General features: G+C 41.8%; 2 protein-coding genes across 9 annotated transcripts; one reads left to right on the plus strand and one right to left on the minus strand.

Annotated features, from left to right (window-relative positions):
* Positions 1–600: 600 nt before the first annotated feature.
* On the plus strand, positions 601–4,590 carry LOC116255491 (uncharacterized). Of its 8 annotated transcripts, none has more exons than XM_050078145.1 (7): positions 601–905; positions 1,729–1,784; positions 1,997–2,135; positions 3,358–3,464; positions 3,549–3,599; positions 4,085–4,167; positions 4,270–4,590. In XM_050078145.1, the coding sequence occupies exons 1-7, from the start codon at positions 677–679 to the stop codon at positions 4,271–4,273; spliced, it is 669 nt and encodes a 222-aa protein (XP_049934102.1). In that variant the 5' UTR covers positions 601–676; the 3' UTR covers positions 4,274–4,590. The 8 variants fall into 8 exon arrangements, 7 of the variants coding, with proteins under 7 accessions (XP_049934102.1, XP_049934103.1, XP_031487191.1 ...); XM_050078146.1 differs by having other exon boundaries at positions 4,097–4,167; XM_031631331.2 differs by having other exon boundaries at positions 4,117–4,167.
* A 2,673-nt stretch (positions 4,591–7,263) lies between these two features.
* On the minus strand, positions 7,264–8,656 carry LOC116256461 (probable membrane-associated kinase regulator 4). The gene has a single exon (XM_031632832.2). It carries the CDS (start codon positions 8,611–8,613, stop codon positions 7,462–7,464), a length of 1,152 nt encoding a protein of 383 aa, XP_031488692.2. The 5' UTR covers positions 8,614–8,656; the 3' UTR covers positions 7,264–7,461.
* Positions 8,657–10,442: the final 1,786 nt, after the last annotated feature.

Here is a 10,442-nt window from a genome sequence, read left to right on the forward strand (position 1 = left end):
GGATGACTGAGCCACTAGAAATCGGTGGGTCCAGTGCCTCGAATAATCAGTTCATGAGTTTCAGAAAAATAAAAAGCCTGTAGAGCGGGTGTTCGTGGAGACGAGCCAAACCATTTCGCCACTCGGCTTTGTGTTGCAAATCGTTCGGTAAACAAGTATGAACAGGTCGGCATTTGGCTTCGTTTAGTTCTTACAAGCTTGTGAGTTAATTATTTATATGTGGTTAGTATAGTATCTGCAATTAACCTTCTTCAAATGCTGAAATTCAAGTTGCTTTCTGACCAAGCCAATGTGCGCTTCACTCATTAACCATTAGAGTTCAAATTTTACTACTATGTCATGAAAATAATTGTTTAACAGCCTGCTCCAGCTCGGTGCGTTTCCCTCGATTTCTTTGTTTCCCTCGATTTCTTTCCAAGATTAAACTTACCAAAACTTACGAGGCCACTTAAAACGATCATCAACAATCTACGAGAACGTATCTGGCTATGTCATCATCCCTGGACAAAGTGGGAGCTAGTCCTCGACATGAACGACTCAAACATGAGTTTCACATTCATGAATTTTGCGTTTTTTTTATAAAAATCGACTTACGCTTTGTGTGAGGAAGAAGTAATCGATAGGTTCGGCACGTTTTGCGCCCACGAGAGAGAGAGAGAGAGAGAGAGAGAGAGAGATGGTGCGAATCCACGTTCAGCAGGGTCCCGAGAGGCAGTTCCTGTACGAGTGCTCAGCCACTGCTCGTGTCGGCGACGTCGCCAAGGCCCTTGTCCAAACCCACAACCTTCAGCTCACAATCCGACGCCTCATCCTCCAAGCACGAAGGCAACTCCGTCCGGATAGTGATCACCCTGATGCCGGCGGCGCTAGTACTGGCAACAGCTGCAAAACTGGTGAGAGAAGAGGTTAACCCTCTTTGCTCAATAAAATTAACTTTCCCGCCATCGCTCCAACATATTTTCCCTGCTGCCCTCTTGTGCTATTTGCCCGTCTGCTAATGATGGGACCTTCTTTATGCTGAATGATGGGCCAAACATGGGAAGTTGGTGGTTTTTAAGACGTGGATGTCTCATAGAACGAAATTTATGTCCTGCTCAATAGAAGAAACACGAAGATGGTCAAGGTAGATGAATGACAGGTTCCAAATGCAAAATGGCAGAGGGATTGAATGATTTCTTATGAACCTAGTAAAAAGTGGATATAATTTGTTGGACGTCATAATCGGTATTGGGTGCTGAGTCCTGACTCTGGTTAACGCTGACTATGAGACCACAATGATCTTATTTTCATACCGAAACGGGGCGTTCCTTCTCTTGTGATCCATGTCTAGGGGTTGTAGTTGATGTCTTTCTCCCTACGCATGCAAATTAAAATCCCCTTTCTTTTTCTATCTTAGATAGACGAAACCGTTGCCACGGAAGCAATCCGTTGAGAGACTGCTTACCTCATGGGTTGTACTTCCGACGGCAAAGTGAATCTTGGGGCCTCTGAATTGACAGAGAACCAACAGATACTAGAATCTGAATGTTTTCCTGCGGTGTAATGTCTATGGAAGCCGCAGATTCACAGTTGCTTGTTGATGTGCTTGAAAATCATGATTTATTGTGATGTTTGTTGAGGTGGTTTTTGGACATTTATCTAACTCGCCATCTTTCTCTTTTCTGCAACATCATAGTCCGTCTGCTCTTAAAGTTCTTGATTTCCTTGTTTTTCGTTTTTCGGTTATAGATTCAGGCGCTGGTTTGGAACGAGCAATATCAGAAGCTGAAGCGTATATTTCGAAGGTCATAAGTCACCCATTTTTTTAACTCTCTTGTTAAATGTAGAATTGGAACTCTTTTTCAACTTTCTGTTGTAATTTTTTGATGATTTGACTGAGCTGCATATGCTCGTCCATAATCAGGATGTCAGAAATGATAAAGTGAGCTTTCCTGTTTCTTCTTACTACTTTCAGTGAAATCAGAAAATGAGCATGACAAGTGCCCATTTATGGCAGGAACAAGTACTTCACGGGAAGCTTGCATCACCTCTATTGCTAAAAGACCATATTCAGAATATTGAAAGAGAAATTGCCAACTATTCTTTCGAGGCGCTTGAACATACTTCTTTTCAACCCGGAACTTGCGAAGATGAAGGTGATTCTATTTATTTACCTAATTGCCTGCCGTTGCAATCTGTAATTTCTTGAGATATGGCAAGGAAGGCAATGTCGTTCTAATGAGGAAGTTCTCCTCCTACAACTTTAACCCTTCAGACAAGCTGAACCTTGAGGTTCACCTCACGTTTCCGGAATCAGCTTTTTCTCTTCCTTTTTTGTCTGAAGCACATTTTGCTTCATTTATTACCGGTGTCATCATCTTGCTGGCCCAAGCTCAGTTTAAGGCCATGTTTTGGTACAAATCAGGCTCTACTCCCAACACTGCATTGGGATGCTTGATCTGATCTACCAAGCCCAAGATTGGGGAAAACTTGGTTATGCAAAATTGGTAAGTGGACATCTTTCTGGAACTTCTTCCCTTCAGGCTTTTCAGAATGGAGACGCATGCCTTTGGGGCTGAACTCCTCACACTTTAAACAGGGTCCTTGCCTAACCACACAAATCCCTGCTCACCAGTGGAGTCCCCTGTTGCTTTGGCGATGTGCCCGAAGGTGCATACCCTAGGTATTGAACTTTAGGCCTCCTTCGACATGGAGGCAATTCCAAGAGACCTGAGGCACTTAGTGATTTACTCTTAGCAGTAAACAGCTTAGCTAAATGCTTGGTATCCATTACTGCTTTAACGTTCACAAGGTTATGGATATTCTTGAACCTAGCATGTCTTAATTTGCTTTTCATTGAAAATTTTGATTTGTTTTATTAAGGACGAACCTGCTTTTTTATAATACAACCATATGTGTGTGCTATAAGTAGTTAGTTCTTGCTAGTCATGCTAAATGTTTAAATATGGTTCTCTCTTTAATACATGTACAGGAAGACTCATTTATTTAATTTTATTGTGGTCTTAACTGATGCTTTCAACCTTTGGTGGGCAGCTTGTAGGAGAGCAATGTGAGCACTGTCAAGTGTCAGCTGTCAAGTTGACAACCCTGGACTAAGTCCCAACCCTGCCATTTTGGTCCCTGAGCTTTTCCATGGTGTTGTCTTTGGGAGGCTTAATGGTCTAGGCTCACCCTTATCATAGGATATAAAAATAAAAAAAGGGTGTTCCATGATAGAATATATAGTTCCATGATAGAACATATAGCGACGCTGTTAAAGAGATTTTCAATTTCTTCTGCAGCTATTTGAATTTGTTCTGTTATATGAGCTTTTGGAAGCTTTAGTTGCAATATTCATTCTGTATGAATGTTTATCAGGTCTGGAGTTTCTGCATGAGGATGAAACACGAATATGGTGGGCCGGAAAGGAACTTCAAAAAACCAAAGCGTTGTCCGAATATGTCGGTAAAAATGAGAAAACAAAGGTAAAGGTTTGTTTAGCTTTCATTACACCAAATTACACACCTTGACGCCGGGCAAACTCTTAGTTATGAGCTCATTGGTGGCAGATTGTAGTCAAATTGGAGCCTTCATCTCCTGAACCATCACTTTGTTCTTCTGTAAGTACTTTTTTTGTCTTCTCTGGTGCTTTTAGTAAAAGGTGGTTGCTCATTCATTCTTGGGACTGTGTCACAAGAGAGAAACAAAGAAAGAAGCAAACCTGTTCCTCAAGCCATTTATGCTAGCTCATAACCATCCAATACTGGATTAATCCGCACTGCAAAAGAATATAAAGCTCTGGAGTTGGTTTCCATTTCTCAAAAATGGAGCATGTCTCACATTCCAAGTCTTACACTACTGGTTGTAGCTACCATCTCAATAACTTGCTATTTTTTTGCCTGTTGGCTCATTTCGTGTTGCCATTATGAAGGCTTTTGTCAAAATATGAAATTGTATACTTTGAGGTGAACAATCTGACAACTTTGAGACCTCCAATTCGTGAAGATATGCTGCTCATTTTATCATGCAAACTGGTTACATTCATTTTTTATCATCGCTCACTCTGCAGTGTGGTTTTCTTTGTTTTTTCCTTCTTTTCTTTCTGTTTTCCAAATGGGGAACGGGACACGATCGTAGGACTCCAACAAAAGGTAACCACGGTAATGCATCGATTGGTTGGCGAACAAGGTGTGACCCCTTTAGATCCCTTTGCATTGACTAGCAGATACTCTCATTCAGTCAAATCAACAGTCTTTCTTTTCATCAAATCATTGCTTCATTATTTGGCAGGTAGATCAAGGAATCCTGGACGAAAAGCGTGACATTTCTATATGCTTCTCTGGTTTTTGAGCTGAACTTCTATGATCTGCATTAAGGCCTGGGACGACTTGTATTGCATGCTTGTCAGGATGTACTGCTCTTTTCTAATTTTCCTTTTTTTTTTCTAAATGTTCACATGATGTCCACAATTTTCTTACGAACAATCTGTGCACTGAAAGATGTTTGACCCAGCTAGCCTTGCGGATGACAACCTTTCTTGTACCCCATGGAGGGGAACATGCTGAAATTAAGCTCATCTTAGTGCTGATTAAAGTGGCAATTCTGGTCAAAGTATCTGCGTGTACAATTGTTTCTTTCCTTCCGGGGTGCTCGTTTTCTTGTCTAATTTGTGCGCTTCAAGATTGGGAAAGCGGGATAAGTTGAAGCAGTTGGTCTCTCTTCTAGTAATTCAACCTGACTTGTAAAAAACTGTTAAAAGTATCTCATATAAGTTGGGAAAAAGAAACTGTTACTCCTAGTGGATAAAAGGCGCAGGCATAAATATTGAGCATTCTATGGTTTCAACTTAGAAAGATGGTGGTGATAATGCTGATTTTGGTGTTGAAGATTTCTCGGAGGAAACATTGAGATTGAAGGTGGTTTGATGTAAATAAATATATCCAAGAATCACAAGGAGAAGATCTTCGTGTGAATCTTATTGAAGTGCTGACGTACACTGATCAACCTGCCATCGAAGACCTCTTGAATATTCGAGGTTATTCAAGCGAGCAATCACTACATCTCAACAGGCCCTTGTAGCTGGATGTAGATACCGAATTAAAAGAACAATCTTATTCATAAAGCAACTTCTCTTCGCAGCGCCCAATATTTTTTTCAGCGATCATGGTTGAGTACAACGTGGAACATGGAAATTAATTATATTCGAATATTGGTCTGTGGTGATAACTGTCGCATTCCTCCAAAAGCATCAGTGGCCTCAAGAACGAAAAACAAAAGTGCACGGTGGAGCAGGTTTAAGGTAAAACCGAATTGTAAGCTACGAGAATGCAAGGCATAAAATTCTATATTAATTAGAGGGTGGTGCGCTGGCCCTTTCTTTGTCTTCAATCTTGTTAAAGCTTTTGAGTGGCATGCTTTGATTTGCTTAAGATTTGTTTTATTGCAATGGCCGGATGAAAAAAGAAAAGTTCGGTGGGATGGCTAATCAGCCATTGGCATCCTCACGTCATTGCTTTATCAAGGAATCATATTACCGAAAGTTGGAATTCCATATATAATCAGCCATTCACATCCTTATGGCATTGCTTTATCAAGGAATCATATTGCTTAAAGTTGGACTTGCACATGATTAATGTGTGAAAAGAGGATTCTTGATAGCCCATTACTAGTTGATTGTTCTATCTTATTATCACAAGGTGTCAAAAATGGGAAATTGGTCATTCTGGTTTATTAAACAGTTCTCCTCTCTTTTTAACTTAGAACTACTTTTTTTTCATCCAAAGTCTTTTTTCCTCTTAAAATTCGTTATAGTGAATTGCACCACTAAGATAGCGGATGAATACACTTAAATTGCAAGTGGCGCAAAAAATGATGAGCTACCATTAGTTTATGAATGTACTTTTTATATTGGTGGGCTGTCGGTCATAGCTAACGTTATGTCGTCGGCTTTCTTATTCCTCCCTTACTTTGGAATATTGTTATCATGCACTCTTTTATAGCTTTATGCAAATTTTAGCAGTCTTGCCAAGTGCACCTTGGAATTAAAAACGTTTTCCCCCTTATCCAAGTTCTACCTTTTCATTTATTTTCATCTTTTTGTAAGTACATTGATAATATGAACAATGATGCCAGCATATCTTCCAAGTTCATCTTTTGTTTTGAAAAGATTAGTGTTGGAATTAGATGGGCAACAAGCGGGCAACGCATTCGTGAAGCCAGTGTATTTACTAAAAGCCTGCAACAACTGGCCAACTTAAGAGTCAAGATCATTAATAGATAATAGGGATGCACCTTCGTGCTAACTTCTTGATCCTCTTCAACTTGAAGGTCTTAATGCACTCCCTACCAATTAAATAGAACTCTAGCTGGTTAATCTAAGCATAGAACCAGTCCAGAAAGATCTAAATTTTGAAATCCCACGGCGAAAAAGTTCGACGTACATCCTCAGGGCCTTGTCCTCTAAGTTGGCTCCTGTAACACGAAAACTAATGTATGGTCACCCTTGTGGAACTAAATACTTTTAAAAGAGCAGTTTTTTTCACTTAAATTTCGCTTTTCAAAATCTAAAAATGGTCGTATAAAAGTGTCGACGAGCTATGTTATAAAGATAGCATTGAGCCAGAGATGAATCTCAGAACGAAGACTATTCAAAAAAGCATTGCTAGCAAAAGATGTATGCTGTTTGAAAAAGACTAATTGGTAAGCAATAGTTCTGGTAGGGGTGCAGAAAAGCTACGTCATTTCCTGCTCTCTTTCTTTTTCTTCTGGTGTAAGTGTAGTTTTTGGACCATGTAGAACATATTTGGCGTTCTCTCAGTTTGCCTTGTCGGGGAGCACATGCGAAGGTAATCAGTGGCTATGTGTCCATTCATGCATGTGAGGACTCTTGGTTGAAACATCATGCACCCAGTGCTAGAATAGCAGTAGTTTAGGAGGTGATGATAGGGTCTGCGCCTCTGAGGTTCCTGGCTTCTGCATTTTGCAGATCCATGGAATATCATGAACATTTTCACACGCAGACACCTTTAAACTTTAAAGAAAATGGAGAGGTAGCATCCTTGAGTCATTCAAGTTGGAGGACGTGGATCTGATAGAAGATTTAATTGAACTGAGTCGTGAGTATTCAGCACTTTCATTCTTCTCATCTAAATACTGTGCAGTTGGTGGAACCCACTGCACATTAATCAGGAGAAGGGACGAAATGTACCGATTGGATCAGTGTAGCCTCTCAGCTGGCGGGGATGTTCCTAATTTTACTTGCCAGTAAAGAACAAATTCTGCACAAAGAAGTTATACACCAGACCCTCTGTCTATTTTAACCTCAGTAAAACTCTCTCTCTCACTCTGCCACACACACATATGCATATGCTTGTGAGGAGAAAGAAAGGGGGAAGAAGGGAAAAACAAACAAAGAAACCTCAGAGCCTTTCAAGAAACGATTCATGCTCCGCTAGTTTCCATTTACATTTTTACAGGAAAGTTTCACCCTCTGCAAAGTCCAGGCCTCTCTTCAGTTTCACGTGCTGCCAGTCTTGAAGCAGCAGTCAGAGTAAAGAACCCCACCTCGCTCGTACTCTTCCTTGGACACAACTGAGACTCTTTGCAGTAAGCAATGGCTCCCTGGATGGAGCTCTCAACATCAGAATTGACACTGCTGCTCCTCTTCAGCAAGTGCTGACCATCATTCCCGCTTGGATCCCCAGATGTGGACACCAATGAACAAGAGGAAGAAGACTGTGGCTTAGAAGCACAGCTTGACGTGCTCTTAATGGCACCTGAAAATGACCTTCTATGCCCAGTTTCTTCAACCGCTAAGGCCTTGCTGCTCTCCCAGAATATCTTCTCATAAGGGTCACTACTCTTGCCCAACTTGGTGTACCTGCTCTTCAAGTAATCGTTCACCTTTGCTACAGAACTCCGATCAGCATGCAGGTGCTCTTCCTTCGTAGAAGGGTCCTCACTGTTTTTGAAAGAAGCAGCGTATGCTCTATTACCAGGCTTGCCAAAGAGAGACCTAAAGTAGGCTCTTGAAGCTTTCAGTTTCAAGCCCAAAGTCGACTGCTTGATCAACCTGAGCCTCTTGATCCATGCTTTTTTGATAGACGATGAAGAAGAATTTCCATCACTCCCAACGTCAAGGCTGTCACCATTATTCAAGTAGCAGTCATCAAAATACTCGTCTGGGTTCAACTCCCCACTGACTTGGCAAGACTGAGGAGGAGTCACATCACAGGACTCGAACGGGGTGGCCCCTGCAGAAGAGAGTGGGGAGGCCTTCTCTTCACCGCAGGCCTGCAGGAGCTTCTGGAGCATTTGGATCCTTGGAGGGAGGTGGAGGGGCAGGAGCTTCCCCTTGTAGAACAGCTCATCAGCAGGTGAGGTGAGTGAGTCCTTTTCTTGGAGGGACATGTTGAATTCAAACTCTGGGGAGGAGTTGAAGGAGTAACAGAGGAAGGTGGCGGAGTTGAGATCCATGTCTATGTAGTCTTCATCATTGGGGGGAATGGCCAGGTCAAATGAGAAGAGGGGCTTTGAATGTGACGCTCTGTCGGAGGGACGCATTGGGATAGATGGGTACATGGCAGTGCTTGTTCTCCACCCAGTGAGTGCGTGGAGAGAAGATGGCAGAGGCATCCTTTAAAAGAAGAGTTGATGCCATACAAAAGAAAAATCAAAGAAGCTGTGGTTATTTGTGCGAAGAGTCATTTAATTGAGTACATCTGGAAGCCTCCAAGAAAAAATATAATGTATATTTCGATTAACGGCCCACCATGTTCATGTAGGGCCACATTATTTCATAGGTATTGCAGCAGTGATCTCTACTTGAGATACTCTAGCTTCAGTGATATTCTGTAGAGAGAGAGAGAGAGAAAGAGAGAGAGAGAGAGAGAGAGAGAGACAGAGGCCTGATCACAGTTGAGTGTGTCCCACAGGCAATTATCGGTAAGGCCATCCGATGTTGCAGTAAGGATAATCTATCAAAGCGGGAAGTAACCAGGGGTTCTTGAATTATACGAGGCAGGAGAAGCCTCTGCGCCAAATTTAAAAGGAGCAGCGACGGGAATGACTGAAGTTAAATCGCTACTAAATATTTTACTGAAAGAAAAAGCTGTTGTCTAATCGAGAAATAACATGATTAAAATACCACACGCTGTTATAAACTAGATTTTTTTGGCGGTTTTTACAAGGCTTTTAGGACAACGGGGACACGCACAGATAAAAAAAGAGGCATTCCGGGGAAGGAGTCTCACTTTTCTTCCACAACCGTCGCCACCAGCCTACGGATGCATTTTCTTTTTTCCCTTCTAAATCTTTTGTTTCTTGTGGGAAGTAATGCTTCCTGCCATGCAGCTTCTTATATTCCTCATATAAAGGTCAAATTCGAATTTTGAAAGGAGAAATTCCCAAAGATCAAAGCTGGCTGCTCGTGCTGCAACTCTTCCCCATGCAGAAACAGGAGACCATGGTTTTAATCTTTGACCACAGTCATCGTGCGACCTTTAGAGCTGGAAAACAAGCTAAGCTGCTAGCTCTGCTTTGCTCGGCTTCGCTCGGCTGCTAAGGAGTTTCTGCAAGCTAGTAAACTTTCATAGCAAGCCGAATATATATGAATAATGGGTGTCCGGCTTAGTATCACCTCCCAAAAGCTCCGGTAATTAAGTTCAAACTTTTTGTCGAAGCGTCTTAATTACTTGGATCATGATTCAACATGCTGAAGTTCATACTCCACTAGTTTCAATTTGGGCAGCACAAACTCCCATTTGAGAAGCTAAATTCAATACCTTGAGCTGAATTTTGGCTCAATCCAAGCTTAAATACATTAAGCAAACCAGCATCTTCATCTTGCCTGCAAACCATCGTCATCGCAAGCTTCCGAATGACCATCAAAACTTAGAAAGTTGCGCCAACATTTTGAATTCATAAGCTCTTAATCATGTGGGGAAAGCCGAGGCCACTAAAACGAATGCCTGACGGTTCAGTTCTGTCGTATTCTTGCACGTATGAGCAGGTATTAAGCCAAGGAGAACAGAAACCGAAGCTTTGAGAACCCAACACCAAGTTGAACTCGGAGACCAAAGCTTGGAGAAGCCATAAATACGCCACCAATTGAGGATGCTGGAAGGTTGGTGGCCAGCTTGCACTTTTAGAAGCTCAATGCATTAGACCCACTGAACATGAATATTGCAAAACCAACGCAAGCTCTAAATACACACAAATTAAACGCCTCTATGGTCTAGGGAAGAGATCAAAGTGAGATATTCAGTTACCTAATTAAGCCTGTCTGGTCCGGGATCTACAAATAGCGGCGGTTCATTGGATTTTGCTTTTGTGACTAGTATCCGGGGCCTGTTCGTTTACTGTCAAAAAGCAGTTGACGCTCGGGCAGCGTTGAAACCAACCAGGCCAGAGCTGGATCCACTTCGAGCAAATCAGTCAAACATAAATTGGCTCTCACATTGTGT

The sequence above is a fragment of the Nymphaea colorata genome, chromosome 6 (assembly GCF_008831285.2).
Source record: "Nymphaea colorata isolate Beijing-Zhang1983 chromosome 6, ASM883128v2, whole genome shotgun sequence".
In the NCBI taxonomy this organism is placed as follows: Eukaryota; Viridiplantae; Streptophyta; class Magnoliopsida; order Nymphaeales; family Nymphaeaceae; genus Nymphaea; species Nymphaea colorata.